Source organism: Falco rusticolus, chromosome 3 (assembly GCF_015220075.1).
Source record: "Falco rusticolus isolate bFalRus1 chromosome 3, bFalRus1.pri, whole genome shotgun sequence".
NCBI lineage: Eukaryota > Metazoa > Chordata > Aves > Falconiformes > Falconidae > Falco > Falco rusticolus.
In genome coordinates, this window is record NC_051189.1 from 75,808,711 (window position 1) to 75,835,471 (window position 26,761).

Consider the following 26,761-nt stretch of genomic DNA (forward strand, 5'->3'; position numbering starts at 1 on the left):
ATTTGAGGGAGATCACTTTCCTGCCTGCCTTCCAATCATAACTACTAAACTATAGTAGCCAACATTGGCACGCTTGCCAAGGCAAAGGAGCCTTAAAGGCATGGGGAGACAAAGGTTTCATGGAAGGTTTCATGGAAACCAGGGGCTGACCAGGGAGGAAGTGCCCCTAGGTAGTTCCCCACGGAGGCAGAGGCTGTGGTGTGTGCACAGTTTACCACTTCAGCCTGGAGAGCCAGCTGGCCCTTCAGCATGCAGGTGTGTCCCTGCAGGTGTAGCTTTGAACATGGGCTTCCCGCTGCCTGGCCAGTGCTTGGGAGAGCAAACCTCTGTGGTGTGACCTGGGAGATGGTTACAGGGCAGGAAGGAGGGGGTGGCAGGTGCACTGGAGAGGAGGGACTTAAATGGGAAGGTGAGAACTAAGATTACTTCTGTGTCAGGACCAAGGGTTACAAGATTAAAAAAAAAAAGCATCCTAGGACACTAGGTTTGATTAGTTTATTGTAGGAAGAAGGTTTGGGTTTTTATTGCTGCAAACACATCAATACAAATATTCATGCCATTTCAGACTGTTTTGTAGATGGGAAAGAAACTTGTGTAATGAAGCTCAAGTAAAGTTCTTTTTTTTTTTTTTTTTTTTTTTCTAAAAAAGTAAATGCAGTGAGCTGGACCATTCTAGGCATATCAGCAGCAAAATGAATCAAAATTAAAAACACTCTTCCTATTCCTCTGGTGGCTAGCAGTGGCACACGGAGTGCGTAGGCACAGTCTCTTAGTTTAGTACAGCAGTGGAGATAACCTGGTGATTCTAGGTGGACTTGACAGGCAAAACTAAGAATTCTGTTCCAGACAGCAACAGCTGTAGATCTTAAGGCAGTGGGTTATTTTTTTGCACCAGTATGGCACAGCTGTCATTGTTAGGTGTGCGAACAACTGCTGCAGGCAAGCTCTGTCTTTCTGAGGTGGAGAAAATTTGGAGCCCATATTTGATTCGTTGCTTCCATTTTCGCAGGTAAAAACACTGGTAACCTTACCCCTGGTCTAAGCAAGGAGAAAACCAAGCAAAGAATAATAGTGTGATGGCTCAACATTTTGGGTAGTAACTGACCCCTGTGATTATTCTGTAAATGTAATACAGTAGCCATACATCATGTTTATAATGTCTCCAACTAGGTACCAAAACTAGCACTTCTTTGCATTATCTGTGGGAACATACTTTTTTACTTTTCTGGTGTCTTTTTTTCCAGTTTCATTTTTCCACTATTTTGACATCATCACAAGAAGTTTCTCTAAAATTATTTCATTATTACAACTAATTTATTATCTCTGTTGATATATGTTATGATCAGTGTTTTGTAGTAGAACATTTGTTACATCTTATTGACATTGGAAACTTAATTAAGCAAAAGAGTTTAAAGAAATATCAAATGGTTATGCCCTCCTCAGCAGGTTACATTTACTCTGAAAATCTGATCTTGCTCCTTAGTGTGGCTTTTCCAAGAGTGAAGAAAAAGTCATAAATAATTATTTAAGAAATGGTATTCTAAGCTCTCTGAAAGAAAAGCCTTTTTCTTCACAGCACAGCTTTGAACTTCATACATTTTCTTTATCAAGTTGTTCTATTAGGGTAATTCTTGGTTTCAAACAACAGTTTCCAAGGCTGGCTTTTTGTGTGAATCATCTTTCAAACATAAATTTTTGGTTTGTTGCTAGTTCCATGAAGGAACTTCTGTAACAAATAACATCAATTTGTAGTATGGGGTAACTTGTGAAGCGGATACATAGTTGTAGGCTTCACTTAGGGTTTATTAGCTACAGAAGGATTGTAATCAAACTTGAATCGTCACTGTTAGAATAATTTTTTTTAACTACCTCGTTAGTCTTGCGTGGCTTTCGGATTTAACCAGGTATACTTTTGAAACTGCTAATTAAACTCAAAAGGAAGACTTTTTCTCAGTTCTCCAGTGGTCAGTTCTAACCATAAGACATCTTCATGGGATAGCTCTTTTTTTTTTTTTCTTCTGTGCAAAAGAATCAATATATTTACAAGTAACCATGGTTTTGCAGTTCTCAAAAACTTTCTAGGAAAATGCCTTTTTAAAATGTCCCCTAGTTTATGCATTTATTTATTTAAGAGCATGGATAATGTATATAAACATGTTATGTTACAACTCTCCCTGCCCGCCACCCACCCCCCACCCACCTGCCCCCATAAACAAGACCAGAGAAGGAGCATGTGAAAGCATGACACTTTGTCATAGAACTGCAAATGAAGAGATGGGTCCTCTGCTGTGAGTTTGTGCTGAAAAATAGTACTGCTGAGGCATTCGGGGAGTGTAATTCCATCAGGGAAGATGGCTGAGCATACCCGTGTGGAGCCCGTGCTTCCCCCTTCTTCCGCTGCCCTTCTACCCTGTGTTGAGCTGGTGAGACTTACTGGCTTTTATTCTCAAGACTTGTTTCTTTGAGATCACAATGATGACATGGTTTGTTTGACTGAAAGTGAGTATACAGTGAGTGCAGCTATTGAGAAACAAGGGTGGTATTTTTCCTTTGCCTAATATTTCTGCCCTAGCTTCTCTGCGTATCTTTTGTCTTACATGCTTATGATTCTTCTCATCCTTACACATCCTCTTCATGGCACAGTCAGCCTTCATTCCCCGCCTTCTCTCTCAGTTAACTAGTAGAGAAATCTCTCATGTTTTTCCTAGATGGTTGTCAAAACATCAAACTTCATATTCTTAGTTTTTTTCTCCTGAAGTCCTCAATGCTGATGTGTGTGTTGTGGCTCTCTTACGTACTGGAGACTGGACTGCCAGTAATTCCTAGCAACAGCTCTGTTAAATAGGCTTCCAACTTCAGTGAAACAGCAGCAGAGCTGAGATCTCTCTGTTAAGGGAAAAGACATACAGATAATAGTACTGTAATTCACCATGGAAGATTACTGTTGAAGAGAAAAAGTGTGTGTGAGGCAGTAGTTAGAAATAAAGATCAGTGAACTCAATCTGTTTAATATCCTCAGGAATGCTAAATGTTTGAGTGAAGCTCAAGGGCTCAAAACCACTTAGTAGATGTATCAGTCAGAATGCATTTTAAATGTAACTCCCTATGTTCTAATGTATCCTGCTAGGTATTTTTTAAAACTGAAAGTGAATTAAATTTTTGCAACTGTTTTTACTTCATGGGATTAATTTCCCCTCATGTTTGTGGTGGTGGTTTTGGGTTGGTTTGGTTTTTGTGGTAGTAGTAGTCAAGAAACGCCAACTGACAAGGCCTGGTTTGGAGTCACATCGTGTGTCAGGTGGCATGTATTTGCCATTGATGTTTGTTTCACAGTCTGAAGGCAGTGACATTGTGGACTCTTCATATAGCTGAGAGGTTCCAGGAGCAAAGCATGTGGCAGGCACGAGACAGTTAAGGGCGTCAGTCACCAAGATACTCAGCACTTGCATCTCCTGCTGAGCTCAGTAGAGTCTGCAAGTGTTCTGCTCCTAGAAAAGAAGATACCAGGCCCTAAGTAAATAAACAGAAAGTGACACCTGAGTTATGTTAACACTTCGCCATCTCTTTCTTTAAACTGACTTAATCTGACTATTACACCACCACTCTGTTTTTTTAAAAACAAAACAAAACACAACTTTATCACTGGTTTCTTGAGATTAGGTATTATTATCTTCATGTTTTGACACAAACAAAGCATGCAATAGAATGGAAAGTGGTTTGGAATGAAAAGTATGACTTCGTTGCAATGAGAGGAAGTTTCAAAGTAACCTCTTCGAAACAGTAGTGCATTGCTTTTTGTCTTTAATAGAAACTTTATTCCTTCAAATGCTTTAAAAAACAGAGAAAAGGCATTAGTGAAGCTGCTTTAGTCCTAACATTCCTGAATGTCAGAATTCTGTACCATAACCTTACACTGCTCCTGCAAATGAGTTTGTCTGACTTTTACTGTAAAATCTGGTTTGAGTTTGGGGGCAGAGGGACAGGGATGTTCACTTACAGCACTGGCACAAATGCATTCTTCTAAACGTACTTAGAAACTTACAAACTATCACTGTCTTTGTGGAGATTATGGAATTAAGTATTTCTGGTCATCCCATGATTTTTATATTTGTAACTTTTCAATTGACCGATTGCAGCTGAGCTGGGAGAGTGTGAGCACCCAGAGCACACACCAGAACTCGTGTCTGAATTCAGGTTTGCACCAAACCAGACCGAAGCAATGGAATTCGACATTTTTCAGAAATGGAAAGAGTGCAGGTACGGTACCTATGTGGGAGTGGTGTCTCTAGCAACAGGAGGTTTTCTTCTCTTCCAAAGGCATATATGTCCACAAGAGCCCCTTCAACAGACATGAAACAGTGATTATATTTGTCAGTTGAAGGTACTGTAAATAGATTTTGAGCATTCTCCTTCCCTAGAAATGGCAAACAGTAATTTAAGGAAGGTTGGTGGGATTAATTGTAACTTGTTGTTTGTTTTTTTGGGGGGAGGATTGTTTGTTCTTGTTGTTTAGATGACTTTATAACAGTTTAAGCCATCAGATCTTTTTCCTGTTTATGTTGGAAATAATTATCTTTCTTTCCCTCCTTGCACACATGTACATGTAAAGTTTTGTGCTCAGGGTAGCAGCAAACTCTTTTTCCTGTCTTTTGTTAATAAATATGGTACATTTTGGTGTTGCTGTCTTACCTGAACTTTCGTCCTTATTGGAAATTTTAAATCTTTTTTCAATTTTGGTCCCTCTGATTTATTTTCATTTGGGGGGAAGAGAGTAAAAACATAAACTAAGCTTGAAATACCATTTAGCATTTTTAAGATTGAGAGCCCAAAGAACAGAGTTAGGAGAATGAATTTTAAAATGTTTAAAATGCACAAAAATTTCATAACATTAAGTATAAATAAATTTTATATTCTTAGGGGAAAGAGCCCAGCGCAGGCTGAATTGTGCTACTTGAACAAAGCTAAATGGTTAGAAATGTATGGTGTAGATATGCATGTAGTTAAGGTAAGTTCCATGTGATGCTTTTTTGTTATTAATGTGGGGTACGTGCCTTGGTGTGGGTCAGTCCCTCGGGGGTGTACTTGTTGTGGTGTGGGTTGCCCCTTGGGCCGTGGTCCCTCAAAAGTACCTTCTCCTTGCAGGCCTCCTCCCTTTCCACATGCCTTTTCCCATGTTCCTCAATTTTTTCCTTTTGTGTCTCTTTTCCCTGGTAGCTACTGCTTGCTCTTAAACACAGGTGAGCCGAGGTCTGGGCTCCCCTGGCTGGAGTGTTGGTGCAGGGCCATTTCCACCAGCATCAGCGCTACCTCAGGCAGCACTCTGCCTCCTCCCATGCAGGGCATCCTGCAGCCTTCTGTTGCCAAAGCCTGCCAGTTTGCACCCAACACAGATAAATGTTCTTCTGCTCTGTAATGTTAAAAAAAAATTTCAAACCTTATTGTTGAGTTTAAAATCTGTGGATTTTGACATAATACTGTAGTAAGATTTACACTACCAAAGGCACACTGATTATTGGTTCTGTGTTTGCTTGCAGGGAAGAGATGGTTGTGAATATGCTCTTGGACTGACACCAACAGGCATATTGATCTTTGAAGGAGCCAACAAAATAGGCTTATTCTTTTGGTAATCGGTTTTTGTGTTTTATTCCTTTCTGTTAAAATGCTCAGATCTTTCTCCTTTATGTAAGGGGATCTTGACTGTATTTTGTGGTGTAGATTGGATCTACAAAATTAAAATACCAAGGTTAAATCTGAAGTTAAGTGGGCCTGTTTAGAAGCACCACTCTCAAATGTGAAATATTTGTTGAAAAACAGTTACATTTCCAAGAAATCATACTTCCATTACAATTCTTGAAGTGTTGCAGGGCTGCAAATCCCTCATATGTTTTGGGGGATCCTAGATTACAAAATGCTATTTTTCCATTAATTTTCTATTTGCTTCTTGTGTTTAGGCCTAAAATCACAAAAATGGACTTTAAAAAGAGCAAACTAACGCTTGTGGTTGTAGAAGATGATGAACAGGTAACTTTCTTCCCTTACTTGGGCCTGATCCAACAAAGTATGGTGTGTGCTCAGGCTGGTAAGAACACAAGCACGCTGTTGGCCCAGGCTGTATTTCTCCTGCCAAGGACAGTAACTAATATCATGCATGCCAACTTCCAAAGCTTTTGTTTCTGCATCTAGGGCAGAGAGCAAGAGCACACATTTGTTTTCCGGTTAGACAGTGCCAAAACATGCAAACATTTGTGGAAGTGTGCAGTGGAACACCATGCTTTCTTCAGATTGCGAGCCCCAGCAAACAGCAAATCTAGTAGATCTGACTTCATAAGGCTGGGATCACGCTTCAGATTCAGGTATTTAGCAAAGTAACAGCAATCTATTTGTTTTTGTACAATGGAGCAGGTACAGCATCCAACAGAAGGCAGTAGTTAACTTTTGTTTCTGTATTTTAAGTGGGCGGACAGAGTATCAAGCAACACATGGGACACGATTACGCAGAACTAGTACGTTTGAAAGAAGGCCCAGCAAACGATATCCTTCTCGAAGGCATTCAACTTTTAAGGGTAAGTGTTTGTACATGTGTTCACTGAACTTGTCATGCAGGTGTCCTGTTAACTCATATAAGTGTTGTATTACAACCATAAAATCTGTACCACAGTATAAAATGAAAAATATGTCAGATCATCTAAAAATCAGAATGTACATGGGTTTTTTTCTCTCAGTCAAGAGTCCATTTCTACTGTTTCTATCTCTGTCTATACTTAATTCTTCCATCCCCCATCTATGGAGAACAAGGTAGCTATAGGGTTTCTTTAGTTGCTCTGATGGGGAGGAAAGAAAAGTTGTATCAAATTCAGTGAAGGAAAGCGTGTAACATTTTTGTATCTGAAACCCTGTGGTGCGCAGGACTAGAGAAGTGATTGTCCCCCTGCACTCTGCACTGGTGAGGCCGCACCTTGAATACTGTGTTCAGTTCAGTTTTGGGCCACTCACTCCAAGAGGGACGCAGAGGTGCTGGAGCGTGTCCAGAGATGGGCAACGGAGCTGGTGAAGGGTCTGGAGCACAAGCCTTATGAGGGGCAGCTGAGGGAACTGGGGTTGTTTAGTGTGGAGAGGGGGAGGCTTAACAGGGACCTTGTCACACTCTACAACTACCTGAAAGGAGGTTGCAGACAGGTGGGGGTAGGTCTCTTCCCCCAAGTAACAAGTGATAGGAGAAGAGGAAATGGCCTCAAGTTGCGCCAGGGCAGGTTTAGATTGGATATTAGGAAAAATTTCTTCACTGAAAGGGTGGTGAAGCATCTGTCAGACCTCGTGTCTCAGTGCTTCTGTATTTATGTCTGTGAGACCGGGGGAGAAGAGAGAAAGCGTGGCTTCCGCTCAGTTTAGTTCTCTGTGCATAGCAGCCAGCCAGAACTTCTGTCATACCCAGATGATCTCCCTCCAGAGAGCTCAACAGCGTGTTTGTTAAGTTAATGCAAAAACTCCCTGTATTGTCTTTCATGCATTTCTTGGCCATTAAGATCTGTACCTAGTTGCAGCCTACAAACGTTGGATTCTGTCCTAGCTCAGTCTCTTTCAGACTTCTACAGTGTCTCATTAAGTTTGTCATTCACTTCCTACATTCAGCAGAGACTTGGGTTTTCAGCTGGTTTTCAGTGCTCTTGAAAAATATGCTGCTTTTCAGGAAAAATAAATAATACATCCCAGTTACTCAGCTCCTGCCTTCAATGTTCTCTCTAGCCTGTCCAAAGCACAAGCCAAGAACTTGTTGCTCAAGATTGCTCACTGCCTTCCCATATTCCAAACTGATGGGCTTTTTTGGCTACCATTGTTCATTGTAATAAGACACAGGCCATTACCAGCTTCAGGAATACTCTGGTTTCTGTAAGATGCAAAATTTCTGCGAGGGGTAGCTTCTGATTTCCAAGGGACTCAATGGTATTGACGTGGTAGCTACAGCAAGGTGAGAAAGGTAGGGTTCTGGTCATGCAAAACTGACTCTGGCTAAAGTCCTTCCTTTGTGACGTTTGGGAAGAATACTCTTTGTCTGTTCTCATCTTTGGTGGGCTTTGACTCTTGCAGAAGCAGAGGGAGGTTTGGGTCTGCCTTGTACTTTATGTACTCACACAGGAATACTAGAAAGCACAGGGCTGCACTTGAGATTCTGATGCATTTGTGAAAATATGTCTGAGAATTTGCTTAAGCTGTAGTGTAACATCCCAGTCACAGTAGCTGCAAAATTACTGTTTTTGTCATCCGTCTTACAAGTTTTTTGTTTCTTTTCAAGCAAACAATCCTGTGAAAGCAGCACAACTGTGGTAAGTGACTGCCCAAGTTCTCTCTACTTCTCAATTGCTGTTATTAGGCAAAAAGGGTTCTGAAGACCATTTCTGCATTAGGATTTGTCAAAACAAATTCTCTGGTGCAGCATGAATTGCTTTGGGATCTCATTATGCAGCACCAGATTCTTCTTGGGTACTGCCTGTGAAACTTTTAAGTGCTTCCATTTTTAGGTGGGTTTTTTTTTCTTTTTGTGTTTGATATCAGACTAAAGTAAAACACATTTCTGCTTATTGCTATTATGCTAACTTACCTAACATTATTTATTCCTGTTTCCTAAGTGTACAATGAAGTTTTGCACTCCTCTTTCTTGGACTGTAATTGCTGTGGTGTATATCTTGATTAAGATATTGATGTCCTTAAGAATATGAATGTTACTTCACTGTAATAAATTCCTGAATTGTAGAACCCTGAACTATAAATTACATAAAAGCTATTTTTTTTTTTCCCCTTAGTGCTAAAAATACTCCTGAAGTCCATAACTACCAGGTAAGGGCATAACAATTGTTGAGGAGGATATTGTCATTTTCTTACTTAGTGGTTCATATTTTTGTTCTCTATAATTTGTATGGCTGTTTTGGTCCCCTTTCCTTACTGTTGGGTAAGATTCTCTGAGATGGTTCAGGAATAAACAACATCCCATTGGGAATTAAGGGGAAAGTGGAGAGACTCTTCTCACCCTCTTCCCCTGTGTTCTTGGATGCTCTGCAAGCTGAACACACTCCATTTGCCATCCTCTTTCCCTTCCCTTCCCTTTCTGTGAAATCACAGGTGAAAGCCTTTGTGACTGTGAATATGATGGACTCCAGGAGACTGCTCTGTGAGCAAGCTTTTGTCTAGAGCAGCCTCTTATGTTGGGTGATCTGGTGACAACGAGTTCAAAGTTGCAGTTATCTCCCCCATCATAACACTTAAGGAGTTCATTGCTGGTCAAATGTTTGTTTGTTGTTTTTTAAACAAGCTCCTTCATACACTTCAGAGAAACACCTTACCCAGTTTTCATCTGTGATACTAGTAGGGAGTGCTACTGAGAAAGCAAGCTGTGCTTTCGTCCAGACGGAGTGTGTGAATGAGAAATTAGTCTTAACACTTGTTCTTTATTAAAAGCCTCACTAGTGATTTTGTTTCACTGTCTGTCCTCAAGATCTCATGGATATGAGAGAGAAATGCTGTCACCAAAGATAGGTGACCTTCTGAAGACTGCTATTATAATAGTAACCTTTCTCACTCTCCACCTTTGATTAAAGCTGACATTCTTTTGATGTGCTTTGTATGAGAAGCACTAGATGTGCCAGGTTGACTCTCAAACAGAAAACCCATTTTCTTTGCATTTTCCCGTGAGTGTCTCCTAACAAGCAAGCTCATCACCAAGAGGTCTCATGTATATGCTTAATGGCATGGGAGAAGGTCTGCCACAGTGGGGTTTCTAGGGCTCACAGCGAGCATGTTCATCACAGCCCCAGCAAAATAAAAAGTTAAAGTTAATAGAAAGTTCTTACATTGTTTCATTAACTGGGTTCAATGTTTCCACTTGCAGCCACAGTATCATCCTAATATACATCCTGCTCAGCCACACTGGCATCCACATACACCTGTGAATGTAAGGTAAGCAGTCTTCACTTCGTGAAAAAGTCTATTACTTCTTTCTTTCTGAATCTGTTGGCATGAAGCTTTGGTGGGCATATTGGGCAATTGTCTGCACATGAAAAGCAAGCAGAAGTTAGAAATATGTGTTGTAGAGGCAGTATTAAATAACTTCTATTTAGATTTTGCTTTGGGATGTCCTAATCTCCTTGATGAGAATTTGGGGGGGTGATTTTTAATACAGAATTTGAAATACAACTTCAGTGGATTTCTGTAGGGAGTATGTTGGATGGGAAGATGCTCAGTAGCTTCAGTAAAACTAACTGCAATTTGATCAGTAATTAATCTGCTAAAACAAAGAAGAAAACTTATTTTAGGATAAAGTTATGAGTGAGCAGGTTCTTGCATTGCAGCACTTTTTCATCTTTTGCAGAGATACGTATAGAAAAACATGTATGTGAACAGTGTATCAGGCACTTTACAGATAATTAGTGAAATTATAACACTGAGGTTCTGTGAACTGTTTCACAAAAAAAGAAAACCTGTATATGCTATTGTACTATTTTCTGGCATACTTTTTTATTTTATACTAACTAGTAATGAGAGAAATCAAGTGAAAAGAAATTTTGGAAGAAATTCGGTCCAAGTCAGAACCAGCTTGGTAGAATGCCCAGTGGAGGCACGCACCTGCTGGTCGGTATGTGTCTGTGCATGGACACGTGATAGAAATCAGCTGCTATTTTATCCTAATAAAAATAACCTTTTTAGGTTACTCCGTTTTTTAGACAAATAATTATTGTCTTGACTGAAAAATACCAGTACTCTAATCTTCATTCCTATTCATGTTATATTTTTATCTTTGTATTCTTACATCAGGATAGTTAGACTTTGTTCTTAGTGTAGGCAGGCTCTAGAGATGAGGAGATTAAAATGGATGAAAAGACAATTTGATCCAAGATTGGATCTGAGAGTGCAGGAAAGAGGCAAATATGTTATTAGAAATACATACTAGGCAGAGAAGCAGGCATACTCATTGTCATCTCAAAAATCCCTGCATATAGCAGTAAAGCAGGTAATAAATACATGCTAGAAACAGAAGACTTAAAATTGGGTAATTAGTTTTGCCTGTAATTCATGTTCAAGATTCTTCTTGGGTTAGGGTTTACTTGTCCATTTAATTCTGTATGATTTAAAGTGTACAATTTCACATTACAGAAGAGTGATTGCTGAGAGAGGCTAATGATTTTACAAATCATTAGAGGTTTTGCTGAAGTTTTTCTAAAGATTTCCTCACTTATGATACTAGTCTGTAACATTTTAAAGCCAAATAGTTCACCCTGGAGCAGAGTGATAGTGAAATAAGCACAAAAATGTATTGTAATGTGTGCAGACAACCTCCCCCTTCAGCCCCTCTGCTGCCTGGGCAAAGATTAAGGTCAGTGAAATATGAACAATGGCTTTTTTATAGCTAGGCTTGTAAGGCTAAAAAACACACTTAATAGCTCAGTCATGCAAGCTCAGTAGAAAAGGTGCTCAGAATTTTTGTCCCGCTCAGGTAGAAGCATTTAAATGCGTGGTTAAAGTGGAAGCTTCAAGTTATTCTAACTTGGACTGAAAGTGGAAGGGTTCAGCGTTTAACATCTTGAATAGCTTGATTTGAGAAATCTTAATCTATCTGGCTATGAACTTGACATCAAACCACAGATGCATGAAATTCTTTCATGCAAATCTAGAATGGACCAAGGGCTAAAATGGGACTACCTGTGCAATACATGTTATATATGGGGGGGATGTTGAGTATTTGTGAAATATGTAGAATTGTGTCCCAGTCTTCTCAGTAAAACCCTTTCAGTGAAAGTATTTGCTCGCAGTTAACTTAATGTTAAGTCTTCTGAGAAAATTCATTCCAATTAACTGTTGTCATTATGTAACTTTAAAATGTCTCCAAAAAAAAGGTAAAATCTAAACCTGCCTGTATTTCTGTTAGCATAAAGAAATAACCAAAATAAAAAGTGCAACCTAAGTTTGGTAACAAGGGAATCTTAAATGTTGTGGTTTTCTACATACTGTTCAAAAGTTTTATTTATTTATCACCCTCCTCCCCCGGCCAATGATTCAGGAGACACTGTAGGAGTAGTTGAGGTTAATATCTCAAAGCAGCAATAAGTAATGAACAAATAAGGAAAAAATATTTTTCCTCTTGGTACTTTTGCAAGTTTCACTACATAGTCACAGAGAAATACCTGTACTAACTATGGACGCTAGGTGTTCATCTTAACGAAGTGCGACTGTGTAACTTACAGGCTGCTTCAATGTAGTTAACTGCACTGGTGCTGAACGAATGGCAGTATTTACGGAAGAGCAATTTCCATTCTTACTAGGATTGCCTTTTTTAATTTTTTTAGACCTTAAGGATGTATTTTCATGAGCTCAGCTTTTTGCATGACATGGTTTATTTTACTTGTTTGTTGTACACACTTTAGCGTTCCGATGGCCACCTCTTCCCTCCCCCTATCCCTGTGGGATGCAGGAGCATTGATGCACAACACTTGTCTATGACACTTGAAAACAGAGAGGGTTTTTAATGACTGAGCTCTGATTCAAAGCCTTTTTGAAATCAACTAAAAGATTGTGAGTTGCTTCTGCGGCTTCTGCATCAGACCTCTGTAGATCTGTCCCCTTTTTTCCCCTTACCGATAGCTGCCCATCACACCGTTTGCATGCTTAGCACTTGCTGGATGAACTCATGTTGCTGTGTAGCACTCACAAGTTTACTTCCATCTCTCACTAACCAATAACTGTGCAAATGGTACAGGCCACCCTATCATGATGACAGGCCATATTGGAACCCCCCCCCAAGTGGAGAGGACAGCAATTTACGATATATCCAGGAACAGAACCAGAAGAATTTAGGAGGAGTCCAAAGCATGGTGTACCAAGATAAACTCATGACGACTCTCTGAAAAACAGCCACCTTCATTTCACCTGCCATTTTAGGCGATCATTGCATTCCATGGTCCTTGTCTGTCTGCAGTATGTTCAAAGTGTATTGTGCATAAAGTGTGTGTCTTTGTATGTACATCCATCCTTGTTTAGTGTTCATGGACATTCTTGGGAAAAGTATTTTCCGTATCCTTGTAAAAAAATCTTGAAAAACCTTTTGTGAAAGCTGGTAAGAGTTTTCAGTGCCTCGAGACCAGAAATATTTCTGGGGATTTACATTCTACCATACTTTGCAATCTGTGACCCTCTGCTCGCTGTTGAAGATCAGCCATTTGTGCCTTAGTTATTTTTAATATCTTGTTGCTTTTGAGTCAAATTAGTAGATGAAGTTTGAGAAATTTTTATTTTTTAGTTGGTATGCAAATAGGAGATTGGAGGGAGGGAAAAACAGAATTCGTACTGGCAATCAAAATGGCTTGTGGACCACCAACAAAGGGAGCCGACTGAGGTAGTCATAGGTTTGGGTATCATTTGTTTTTAATTTTGTGTTCTACAGCAAAAATAGAGGTGCTTGCCTAACTTTGAAAACAACTATAGGGAAAGAATACTACAATAAACTTAACAGAGTATGTGTGTTCCTTCTTTTTTTTACTTCCTAATTATATTGATAGCGTTGCCCCAAACCATACCTGCTGCTATAAAGGCAAGAATGTTAAAAATGAATCCTTGCTATAAAAGGGTGCTGCTGTCTTCTTATTTTTAATGTGATTATGAAAGTGAACTATATAATCGCATCAAACTACCTACTGTTAACTTTTCTGAGTGGATTCAAAACCACAGCTCATAATCGGTACGCTACAAGATGAGGATGATCCAGTGGAATAGCTCTATTTTTTTAAAGTTAGATGTTTGCGAAGTTGAATGTATATTTTACAGACCTAGGTCTTTAAATAGGCTTGGCTGGTATTTTGATCACTTGACGATTTTTATTTTTATTTTTTTTAAACTGGAAATCATAGTGCCATCTTCACTTGTGCATTTGTTTTAATTAGGCCTTACACCTGTGGTCTCTGTGAAGTTGTTGGAATGAATGAGTCTTCATTTGGGATATTTTAAAAATGAAGTAGTTTTTAACTTGATTTTGATAAATACACATTTATAAACAGCTATAACCGTGAATTTTTTTCAGAGAAGATTTGATAGTGTATAACTTTTTGTGAAATATATTTGTTTACAGATGCTATCTTTTAATATGTGTTTTGATCTTTCCTGTATGTGCTTGTATAAATAAAAATCTTCAATCTTCTTGTTCTTGTTATGATGCTTTATTGATTTTTGAAGAATTTTGGGGGAGGGTGAATAGATATGATGCACCTTGTGCTTGTACCTGTTTTGCCCTGGAATCACTAATGCTGTGCTGGATCGATGTTTCCTCCCTGTAGAGCAGGGGAAAACAATAATGCAATTGTGCACTGAGATGTGAAAATGCCAGAGTAAGCCTAAGGTGGGTAATCACAGAAGCTAACTTCAGTTTCCCCAGGCTAGTCTTCCTCTCTTTCAGCAGCATTTTATTTGGGAAAGGAAGAAAGGAACTTTGTTGGAGTCATTGGAAGAAGAGCCTAGTTTAGCTGCTGCTCTGAATGCCCTCCGAAGGAGTTTGTTTTTTGAATACTCACATTAAAGCGGAGCATTGTTGCTTCATGATTCACACACCTACATTCGTAATACAGTATCATTCTTGTCATATAACTTCACTGGCCTCTGTGTGGTTTGCTGTCAGTGTTCCTCCTCGTCATGTGTTGTTATCTGTGCTTTGGTTTATTGCTGAAGGTGCACTGAACGAGGGATCTCCCTGACAGATCGCAAGAAAAGGCAGCACAAGGCTTAACCGGTCCTTAAGTGTTAAAATGCCTCGTGCAGGAGGTCTGCACATGGGTGAAGAACAACCTGTGGGACACGTGTGTTCTGCAGTTTGTGCGTGTCACCTCAAGGGAAGCACTTGTCATTCTGCTTCTCTGGAGAAGGAGCTCACACACTCTGCGCTCCCCTTGCACTTTTTCATGCCACATCCACCTTGCTGTCCGCAGAAATCTGTACCAGCAAAGTCACTGAGTGATCAGATAGGTAAGAAGAGATCGATTTCTCTGTCCTTCCTTGCTGTAGTAGTTGTCTTCTTGAAGCAAGTGGGCTGGGCTGCGGTTGGGAAGAGGGAGCATGTCTGTCTACCTGTTTCCTCTCTGACCCCAGCATTGCTCTGACTAACCTGTGCAGCTTGCATCACCCGAACAAAGATGGATAAAGGGGTATTACCCATCTGAACAGGGTAGTACAAGTAAAGTTAAAAGCACGTGGTTTTTTTTTTTTTCTAAAATTAGCACACTTGTTACTAACAAAGTATTGTTTTTAACAAGTGACTAATACAGGTCTTGTGATGTTAGGAATACAATTTTGTGTTTCAAGAAACAAAATAATGCAGGTGAAAAACAAAGTATGAGGGGAGAGAGGAGAAGGGTGGAAAATACTGGTTAACTCAGCTGTTAAAAGTAGTAACACCTTTTGTTTACGAATAGAATACTGGGAAAGCAGTGGCAATTATCAGTCAGTACTACATGCTTAATTCGTGCTACTAAAAGAAGCCACTGGTAGTTTGTAGATGCACAAGCTCAGTACAGGGACTTGATGGCCCTGGTGTGTGAGTGTTTGTGTTGTGTTGGAAGTTCCTCATGAGGAAATGCCACAGGATTTTTACCAAAGAGCATGCTACGCAGTCATTCTAGGTACAGAGAAATCAACACATTTTGAAAGAGTTCTAAATACGCAGAGAGGTTTTAAAAAAGCCTTGCAAACTGCCTGAAGGAGTTTGCCTTCTGAATTGAAATGAAGCATGTTCTCAGGAGTACCTGTGGAACTGTGCGTGTGAACTTGCTCCATCCCGTTCTGAAGTGTATTTGTTGTACAAGTCTGAAATCCTCTTTTTACAAGACCAGCATACGTTTAGAAACTCTTCTGTAATCTGATTACAGGTGATAAACACTATCTGCACATCAGCTTAGGGGGGACAGGGCAGTGCGTGTGAGTACAGTGCTAGTACATCTGAGAAATTACACTGATCTGAAGTTCAGCATGTAATCGGTTGCGTTCCGCACAGCAGAATTGCTTGGTACATCTTGGCTGAGAGTATCTTCTGATCATCTCTCTGCATACCTTTCTCCTGTGTTCGATGAAGCTGGAAGCCAGTTCTTCCCCAGCAGATCTCAGGCCTGGCTCTCCACTCTGTATTGGGATTTGCAGGGGGCTTACTCTTGCCCTGTAATACCTGTCATCTTGCATCCTCTCCCCCAGGAACCGTTGGTGGGATTAAAAAACAGGCGATACTGCATCTGTAAGTTGGGCTGCAAACCTAATGACTTACATTGAATACCGAAATACAATACTGAAAATGTTGGCACTTTCAGTAAATTGTTTTAGTGTGGGCTTTTTCTTTAAACTTTCATTTTCAGCTGTTTTTTCTCTAGTTGCTGTGAGTCACAGGCAAAGTGAACAAAGGGATCAGGTTTTGTAATGCGTTTCCAAAGCTGGCGGTTGGGGCTTTGCAAACAAGGAAAGCAATTGGCAAGTCCTTCCAGACCCTTTTGTCAGTGAACCCATGTGCGAAATGACCAAAAGGAGGATTGCTTTCCCACACTGTGGATGGGAACAAACCATATATTACGGCTTTGCAATGTAAAATGTCATTTTTGCTTCCTTCTGGGTGAGTGTTGCAGAAGATGTCTCTTTAGCCTGCAAGAGAAGGAGCGTTAGAGCTTGCAAGTGATTTTGGAAATGGAACATCAGCTGCTGGCAAGGAACAAGTTGGAAACACCTTAAGACGGGGCAAATGAGTATATCACTTGCTTCTCAGGCATCAGTTAGATAGAGTCCTCTGAGGAAGAGGAGGAAGACAGTTCAGCACCACAATCATCTGTTTTCAGGGGAGGTTTCCCACAAATTCCAGTTTGTGTATCAAGCAAGCAGGGTACTGCTACCTAGCTCAAAGGAGAGAAGTTTCAGTGCACATCCATCTAACCTGACACACCAGATCTCTGGAAAGGCTGTTGATGATGTGTGGTTTTCCTCTTACTCTGCAAAGGAGGACCAAGGAAAGCAGACTTGTAGGGGAATGCTGTCACTGCAGCATTGCTAATGGTAGCCAAACAGACTGAGCCAGAGCTGCCACAGACCAGCTGGCATTAATGGACATAAAATAGGAGCTGTATTTTTTTCAAAATTGATCTCGGACTCTGTGTGGTGTGCTTTGGAAAGGGATTGATCTCCCAGGACCCCAGCATCTTTTGTTAAGACTGTGCTAGCCGTGAACCATCTTTGAGAGCCAGCTTGAACTAGCGCTCTGCTGGTCAGGCCTCTGCACCCTAACCCAACTTGTGCCACAGTGTGAGGAGCAGGACTTTGCGCCATTTCAGAATAAATACGGTTTCCTACTTTACAGTCAAAACTGTAAATGCGTAGAAAAACACAGTGCTTTTATTCATGCTTCCAAGTTTTAGTGGCGAAGGGTCGGCAGGAAAAACAGCCCTCCTTGCTCCGCAGGCACCAGACATGTAGGAAGTTGCAGCTTTTGGACAGAAACAATACTAGTCAAAGTAGATAAGAAAAAACACGTAAAGCAACAGACCACACTCTTCTGTCTGCCTCTTGCAGTACATTGCAAAGTAGTGTGTGGTAATGATGAAGACCTTCTTTGCCTTCCCTTGTTTTCCACATACTGTTGTACCTTGGAGTGACTGGCCAGAAAGGCTTGCTTCCCGAGTGCATGTGGTGTTGCTCTTTTTGCTACTGCATGAAAAAAAAAAAAAACCAGATAAAAACTTGATTCAGCTGGAGTTCTTGATATGAGTCATTTCCTATAATAAAGCTTCTGTAGGCTAAATGCTGCTCTCAGGTAGTTACTAATGACTGTTTCATGACTGTCCTTTAAAGCAAAACGGCTTATTTTCAAACAGTTGTTTTCACAAACATTAATCTGAGTTTAGTTGTAAAGTTCACAAGTCAAGGCTCTCTGGACTGTCCAGTGCACATACTGGTAGGTTGCTACAGAAAATGCAAGTATGTCTGTAATAACTTACATCCTGCTTTTAGTTTCCGCATGTAATATACCTTCAATTTTGAACAGGAGGAAAAGGTGTTTTTTAAAAAAATACTGTATCTCTCATCCAACGTCCCTAAAGATGGTGATTTTTTTTATTTATATTATTTTCAGATAGAGTCTTGGTAGACTTGGCACACAGATTGGTGGAGATGGGAAGTTCCACCAACCTGGTATCTTAGACCCACTGTTACTTCTTTGTTTTGTGCTTGTGGAATAACGGCTTTCTCTTGACTCTGTGTCAACTACTCCTTTTGTTTTGGTGGCATCTTACCTTCCATGATCTGTTGCATCTATCTTTCCAGAAGAAATCTTAATTCATTTTCTCTCTAGCAGAAGAAGGATTCATGATGACTGCCTTGGCCATCACACCTTCTGAGAACTGAGGAATCTGCCAATTTAAAAATAAGATGAATGTTGAGCTAAGGCTATTGGGGAACCAATGGAAGTGCCCCGAGGGTTGTTTCCAAATTGCCACCACAATTACATTTCCACTTTTGATTGTTTTTTGTGGTTTCTATATTTCTAGTTTGTAATGTACTTGGTTTTCCTTTTCCTCTTCCTTTTTCTCTTCCTTTTCCTTTTCCTTTTCGTAGCACTAGTAATATGACCTTTGGCCTTAAACTGTGAAACAGCAAAACCTGCAGCTCATTGTGTCAAAGATGAAGATGTATTGGATTAGGCAAGAGTAGATGTTTCGGATAGGAACAGTTTGGAAAACCCATAGTTCCTGGCTTAACATTGTCATATGTTGATGAATTATAAAAAACAGTTGTTGTTTTAATGGAGCAGTGAAAGGCATCTTTTACTTCCTGCACCTTGAAGAAAATGAAAGAAATAGCCACATCTAGTTAGAATTAAACTCCAGTAAGAACCTAATTATTTATAAATTATTTACTCCTCACTGAACCCATAATAGTCTGTGCTGGAATTATAATCATAATGGTTTACCTGCCATTGCCAATTTCTGCAATTCTGAGAACCTTAGAGAAGTAGAATTGCAAAACATCAGTACATGTCCAGTGCTCTCTAAATTGTGTAATGACATAGCAGTGAGCTCAGTAGCTAAACGGATGACAAAGTAGCTGTTGTTTCTTTCCATCTCCAGGGGCCAAGCCCCTGAATTGTGGGGCCTTGCTGGCAGCCATCAGGGCCAGCATCATGGTGTCTCCAAGCTGAGTCTCATCAGTAGGAGCGTAGGAGTAGGACAGGAAGGAAGGGAGAGCTCAGAAATAATATGGGCCAGGGAGACAAAAAGCTCAAGGGAGTTTAGGTGAAGCAGTTTTACAATGGAATGTGCAATGGGAGGAACTGGAAAAGAAAAAGCAATGAAGTCTGCTAGAGACTGTGGGAATGGAGAGGAGGAATGAAAGAGGCAGGGGAGCTTTGAGACTTCAGCATCCGTGTCTTCATCACCTGGAGCTCACTGAATCAATAAGCAAGGGTGATTCAAAGCGAGGCTTCAAGGAACTTGAATGTAAAACTGGATGCTGTTTTTGTATCAAAATGTTGAGCCCAGGAGGGATCCATTTGTTATCGCTCACTTTCAGATTCTGCTGTTGTATTTAATGTGTCTCATTCTCAACTTCTGACTTTAAAAAAAAAAAGGTCTGAAAATTGCTTTTAAAATAAAATGAACAGTTTCTTGCTGTAACTGAGATGAGTTGCCCAAGTGTTGCAGTAAGCGCAGAGATAGGAAAGGTCTCAAGTTTGTAAATAAGGGAGCCCTTGCTGTGCTGAGTGATTGATTTTGTGTTACTTTTACCTGTTGATACTGTCTGAGCAACGAAGTGAAGTTGCTGCACGCTGTACGTATTCAGTGGCTTTACTGGTAGCATGCTAAAGGGGCAAAAATCTGTAACCTAAATGGAAGTCATATGTGTGTTCACACTGGACTTTGAAGTTATGAAAAATTACTGGAAATTCAGAAGACCTCATATTTCTTTGTAGAACATTAGCAACATTCACATTCTGAATAATTTAAAGCATGAAACATCTACAGTTTGATTTATTCCTTTAAAAACTTTTTTTCCCAAGAAATTTCACCTTTGTAGGGACAGAGACGGAAAGGAGATCTTGTAAGATGGAAGCATACTGTTAAAGGAAGCAAATCCAGTGGACTGGCTTTAAGGCTAAAGTGATTTCACCTTCCTAATCTGCCGGATGTGAGGCTGCTGTAGATCCTGGTTTCCAAGCCTAGTCTGTAGAGGTGCTGAGCGCGTACTCCAGAGATGTAAATACACATAGAGCACACATCCAGCCAGCCACGCAGAGCAAAACAGGAGAGAAGTGCCTTTAGCACTACCCCCAGACATAGCAGCAGCACACAAACATGGGGCAGCACAGAAAGCTCAATCCTGCTTGCACGCACTCCCCCAGAAAATAGGACTACAGTTAAGATGGTGGCCCAGACTGCAGTGGTTGGGGCTTGACCAGCCAAGCATACTGATGAGCAGCTTGCTTACATGTGGCTGGTCCCTTTTCTCCCCCTCCTCTCCATTTTCCCATGCTTGTTCTTCCCTGATATCCCATCCCTTTCCCTTGTCTCCTCTCAGTAACCCCTGCTTTTTCCCCACACTGCTCGCAGTCCATACTTAAATTTCCTAAGGCTACCTGGGTAGTTTGGATCTTATGTGACCTTACTGATACGGTGTCCTAGGCAGTGTTGGCCTTGCAAGGTTGTCCTCACCGAAAAGCCCCCAGTGCTCTCCTTCAGTGCCCTGTGAAGTTTGGCCATTTCTCTTGTAGGTCTCCCATAGTGAACTGTGAAATCCAGCAGCCCAGGGCATGCTCTGTAACATTTGTTAGCTGCTTACGCTTTCATCTGTGTATGATGGGGCAGCGTCTTCTGTCACATCCCATGGTTTCTCATATTCTCCTCTGTTAGCTAAGCCTCAGGCCTCTTCCTGGCTCTGTCTGCGTGCCTTGGCCGGTGTGTGACACTGAGAAGGGGGGAGAGAGAGAGGGATGTGCGTAGCTCACAGGGCCTGAGTTACCTAACGGTTAAGAGGTGGAAGAGGCTGTACTGTGGTTAGCACCCTGGGGGCAGCTGCACAATGTCTTGAAGGCCAAAGTTCCTCCCTAGGTTTTGCTCCTGTTTTAACCTGAGTTAGCTTGCTTGGGTTAGCCACCCCAAGCTGTTTTATTTCCCAGGGCCAGGCATGCATTGTCTGCCTCTGACGGAAAGGGGAAGGCAGTGCTGACTTGGGGGAGGATTTCATCTGTCTTAGAAAATTTTGTGTCCGCTTTTCAGAGCTTTTCTGATCTGCAAGGGCATTTGGGACAATGAATATTTTTGACAGGTGATTAAATATCATTAGCTATCGTTATCATTAATTAAAACCATTTGTAAATGTAGAAAAGCCAGTTTCGTTCCCCAGCAGGCATATTTTGCGTGACAGTTTTGCAAGGCAGTATTTTTTTAATGATCTTTATGTAGATAAGGTGAAATCTATGAGGACAATGGCTTTGTCGAGTCAAGATTTGTTTCTTGGTATTTTATTAGAACATGCTTTGCTGCAGGCTCTGTTCTTCTTGGAGAGAATTCCAGACTACTCCTGCTTCAAAACTTAGTTCAGCATCTTGTAATGCAGGCTGCTGCTGGATATACTTTTATCTCCTACAGGAGAAATTCCCCCTGCTCCCATCACCATTTTTGAATACATAGTTCCTCATCGCCATTTTCTATTTCCTTCCAAGGTTGGTTTGTCTGTCTGGGAGAAGGCTAATGACTGCCTACTGTGCTTTCTGAGGTGTCCCTGGGAACGGACGGGGACTGCTGATGGTCCCTGGCAGCAACACATCTTCCCAGGCCTTCTCTGAAGGAAGCAAGTGGGCCAGCCCTGCTGTCATCTGGTGGTGTCAGGGCAGAGTGTGGAAGTGTAGCAGCGCTGTCAGCTTTAATTTTACTTCTCACAGTTTAGGAAACCAGTTCTGGCCAGCAAAGAAATCTTTGTTACACAGTGCAGGGAAAAAAAATAACAACTAAGTTTGTTTTTAGTGATCCCAATCCTTTCCTTAGTGTTCCTAGAACATTCATTGCTTTTATAGGTGGTCCCAGTTCTTGGCTGCAAAAATGAAACTTCATCATTCCTCTTTTATAAGCAGCCCTCTTGCCATGGTCTGTGTTCCCTTGTTGTATAATGCTTGGTCCTCTCAAAGTCTTTTGCATTGAAGCAAAGTCCAGTGACTCTGGCCCATAACTGATAACGCAGAATACCAGCTTCTGCCTGTCCCCCTATTTCCTCTTCATTCCTCTCCACAGGGAAATTTCCAGGGTATGCAAAATGCTTAGGCTCTCTGTGCTGCTATACATGCTCTAGCAACACAAGGGGTATGAGAGATTCTTAAACATGATTGAAGCAAGCCTGGCTAAAAATTCACTTGGGTTTGGGGTTTTTTTTAACTTCTTTTGAAGAATGGGCAGGGGATAAACCCAAGGACATTTTTTTTTACTTTTTATGTTTTTTTCCATTTCCCAAAGGAGGAGATTAAGCCCCCAAAATGAACATTTAGCTTAATACAGCTGACAAGTCTCATCCCCCCAGCTGCCACACTGAAGCTTCACAGGCAGTGGCTGCTTTTGTTAAACTCCTGAGAGCCTCTCCTCCATGCATACACCTTAATATATACTTTAACAGTTCCACCGACTGCTATTTAGGAGCACTTCTAAAGCCCATTTCAATGTTGGAGAAAGTGTTGTTATGATATGGTGGTGGGTGAAATGTCTCCTATTAGGGAGCGAAGTGGTTGGGGGAGCCTCCAAACACATTCAGCCCAAAGTCTGCAGTCTGGATTTGACCTGCTGAAAGCTGCCCAAGTCACAGTCAGGCTTACTCAGAGCTGCAGCTGGGGGAGGACTGAGGGGAGTTGTGAAGATGTTTGTGTAAATTTTGAGGATTTTTAAATATTAGAAAATTGCAGTGGTTTGGTGTAGAAGCAGTGTTCAAAGTGAAGAATAGAGATGGGCGTGGTCCCACACAAGCATCACAACCAGACCTAGAAGCCTGGGGTTATTTTTAAAGCACTGTTTGCCATAGCAGGGAGGGTCTAAAAATGCAGAGTCATCCAAGAGGCACCATAGTTTGAGCCTGCCTTCTGCTATTGCCCCACCAGCCTCCCCAAGGAGGGGAGAGAAGAAAGCCCCACTCTGCTCTCCAAGCGTAACTTCAGACAGGTGGGAGATGCCTACAGGAGGAGCGTGGAAGAAGGGGACACAAACAGGGTGCAAGAGTAAGCCTGCTCTGGGACACAGGTGAAAGATGTTCCTGTGCTGCAGCACTATCAAAACTAGCCAGGTGCAACAAGACTTTCATCATCCCATACCAGGTTAGCTTCAATAAGTAGTTCCCACGCCTTGACCTAGCACAGCCACCAAACCCCCCGAAGGTTTCAAAAGTTTGTCTGCTGTCCATGCTGTTTCTTCATCCTTTTCAGGCCAGTCTACCCTGCTTCTTGCCTCTGCTGCATCCAGAGTCTTCCTTCTCCAGGCTCCTCTCCCAGCCAGCCTATCCTCATCCAGGCCCCCTTCTTCTCCCTGCTTTCTCCTGAGGCCTCTCCTTCATCCAGGGCATACTCTCCTCTCCATCTGCTTCTTCCAGGTTTCTCTTCATCCAGTGCTCCTCTTCCATACCCCTTGGGGCTATTTAACTCCTTAGCAGGATCCAGCCACAGCTGCACCTTATCCAGGTCAGCCAACCCACTGCCCCTGAAGCCAGCCCACAGCTGTATATGATCAGTGTTAATTAACCTGCCTTCATTACTCTGTATTCGTGCAGGGCTACATGGTTATGTTCTACAGAAGAACGAGGATGGCAGCTGGAAGGATGACACAGAAAGGCAGTTGGTTTTTTGGGGAAAAAAAATATCTCTTGTCACTTACTCAAAGATTACACCAAAACAGGAAATCCTGTCACACCAGGCCTATCATGTTTGAGAGGAAAGTCCTGGACAGGTTATGGTCTTAGCACATGCGAAAATTTAGGAGACAGCTCAGGAAGAATCGTAGTCAGTTTGTGCTGTTAGGTAGGAGTAACCTTCTTCACAGCTGAGGTTGTGGGGGCTGGAAACCTGGCCACTTTAGGAGTCTTGAGGGTTAGAAGTTGAACATGAGTCAACGATCCTAGGCTACTTATGCAAAAAAAAAATCTCATGTTCCAGTGTATAAAGAGGAGTAGAGCCCATAGAACATTGGAAGCAGCCCTTCCTCTTTGCAATGCATTTGCAAGGCCTCAGCTGGAATGGAGTACCTGGTTCTGAGCACACATCGGAGGCCGAGCAGGGGGCAGCTGGGTGGGTGGGATGGCAAGATGTATCAGAGCTGTAGGACATGTGTGGCCTGTGAGGAGCAACTGAAGAATTCAGAGCTCTTCAGACTCTGAAGGGAGATATGAAGAGCCATTTTCGAAAACACAGGTTTCTGTAGCAAGAAATAGCCTGTTCATTGCATCTGCGATGGATGGGACAGGAAATAGCAGGCTTAAATTGCAGTAAAGGAGACAGGACGAACAAAGCAGTAAGTGTAGGCATGGTGAGACACTGAAATCAATTGCACAAGCAGGTCATGGAGTCTCTGCTAGCGAAGATGTTGAAGAATCAGTTCAGACAATCAGCTAGGGTAACACAGGCTGGCTTAATTTGACTTTGAGAAGAAAGGTGCATACTTCAGTCTTTCAAATACCTTTCTGTTCTCCACTTTTTTAATAATGTCCTAACACTGCTGTATGTGTGAGTTGCATGCTAGAGGCATGGTTTGATAAGGCAGTAGATGACTGGAGCACATGAAATGCAAGCATGTCAACTGCAAATACCTTTTAAAGCAAAGGGTGCAGAGTATAAAATTGGGGTACAGCACTAGTAATGTAAATAACATTTTAAAAAATTGAAAAAGTAATCAGAAGATGCATGTTATTTGCCCTCATATTGTTTGCTCCTCAATATGCTGCCTTTTTGGTCAGAGGAAAGTAAGTATGTGAGTTTGAGACGAAAGGCAATACCAAGTGTCTTGTGAACTTTGCCTGGCTTTTTTGAAAGTTCAGCCTCCAATATCTGAATCCTCAGGAGTGTTTTGCCGGAGGGAGGGACAGAGAAGCTAGAAATTTTTTCTTTCTTTACATAATAGCCTGTAGGGCCCAGCCTCATTTTCCTTGAAGGACAGGAGTTGGTTGTATAGAAAGCAGCTGAAGCTTGTTGAGAGAACTACACAGGTAAATAACAGAGAAAAAAGAGGAAAGCTGCAGGACAGCCAAATGACTATTAAAGGGTAAAACAAAGGTATAAGGTTGGCATACTAGGAGGGCCAAAAGACAAATACAAGAGAAAGGATGAAAACTGATACCTGTCTATGCATGCACATAGTCTGAGAGCACTACTTGGTGTCTTGGGAGCAAGTAGGAAAACCTGGAGGACTTAGGATATGGTCAGAAAGTTGGTTTGTTGAAAATAGTGATTTATTTGCATGAATGGGTTGGGAAGGATGCATGAGCACATTATCTGTTCAGGTAAGTCAGATGGAAGCAAGCAATAGAAAGAGAAGTTAGTAGCAAAAAGGTGCATTGAGGGGAAAAGTCTCAAGACTCTAGATTTAAGACAGTAGAAGAACAGAATAACAAGTGAAAAACAGACATGATATAAGATAATAATGATGCTGCCTTGTAGAAACTGCACTAAAATGTCCAGTGTCCCCCTAAATTATAGTAGAGAGTACACTGAAAAGGGATTTGGACTACTCATGATATTTTTATTTGGGCATTGTCAACTCTTCTAGCAGTCTGGCTCTGGGGCTGCTGCAAGCCGTGTCGTTTATGATTGTTCAGTAACTCATCAGTCTAGCGGTGAGAGTAAGGGTGCAAAAGTCTTCCTCAGCGCAACCCCATATCCATCAGATGTGCAGGAGCTGACTGACCACTGAGTTTGCCTCAGTATCTGCTATTTGCTGCCAGCCCTGGAAGAGTGCAGATGATCACATCCTTTTAAATGGGCCAACAGTTTCAACATGGGATATCACATCAAAGTGCACTGCCTGGGTATTGAAATCCTGACTGGAGCTTTGTGACTTACTGTCCTCAAGGATTTCAGTGCATACCTGAGTATCAGCTTTGCTGGGCTATCTTTTTACTTCTTTGAAGTAATGGTCTCCCTGCATTTTACATGGTGTGAGCACTCCTCTCTGGACAGTCAAGAAATAAGTCTAGGGAATTTGGTGCATGCTTGACATGCCAGAGGGGTTTAAGTTCTTTCAGTTGCTCAGCTCATTCCCATTTTAGCATGGAAACTACCTCATGCCCATAGCAGTAAGAGTCAATGTAAGGATTTGGTGTGATCTCATTCATTTTGAAAAGACCAGTCAAATGTCTGCTAAACCAGCCTGCCAACAGGTAAAATGAAAGCAACTCCCAAGCACGTGAGGTTTTGTGGCTTGAAAAAAAAAAAATTGAATCACAGACTGAAAAAAAGGATGTGCTGAGTCTCCAGCCCAAAACTGATCTTATTTCCAAGAAGGGTTTTAACTGTGTGAAAAAACCCAGCTATCCTCTAAGTCAAAAAATGTCACTTCAATTCAAGGCGCTTGAAGAGAGAGTGCAGGAGAGCTGTTACAATTAGTGTGCAATTTTATTAACCTCTACCATTTTCCCCCAGTAGACACTTGCTTGATTTGATTAGAACAGTGAAGATATAGTGCAGTTTCAAAAGACAGGCCTGTCCTGGATTATCTGAGCTCACCAAAGCTGTCCCCTGTGGAACAGACAC

The 26,761-nt window shown here is 41.4% G+C and overlaps 1 protein-coding gene across 2 annotated transcripts in view; it reads left to right on the forward strand.

Annotated features, from left to right (window-relative positions):
* The window catches only part of EPB41L4B (erythrocyte membrane protein band 4.1 like 4B), a 172,344-nt gene that overhangs the window by 69,287 nt on the left and 76,296 nt on the right, over positions 1-26,761 (forward strand). The window contains exons 7-16 of one of the 2 annotated variants that reach the window (XM_037380277.1): positions 4,137-4,257; positions 4,918-5,005; positions 5,535-5,623; positions 5,952-6,021; positions 6,184-6,353; positions 6,454-6,563; positions 8,291-8,321; positions 8,799-8,832; positions 9,881-9,948; positions 12,743-13,066. In XM_037380277.1, coding sequence (XP_037236174.1) covers positions 4,137-4,257; positions 4,918-5,005; positions 5,535-5,623; positions 5,952-6,021; positions 6,184-6,353; positions 6,454-6,563; positions 8,291-8,321; positions 8,799-8,832; positions 9,881-9,948; positions 12,743-12,890 — 929 coding nt within the window. In that variant the 3' untranslated portion in view covers positions 12,891-13,066. Of the gene's footprint in view, positions 1-4,136; positions 4,258-4,917; positions 5,006-5,534; positions 5,624-5,951; positions 6,022-6,183; positions 6,354-6,453; positions 6,564-8,290; positions 8,322-8,798; positions 8,833-9,880; positions 9,949-12,742; positions 13,067-26,761 lie in introns of those variants that run through there. The other variant, XM_037380279.1, reaches the window with a different exon arrangement.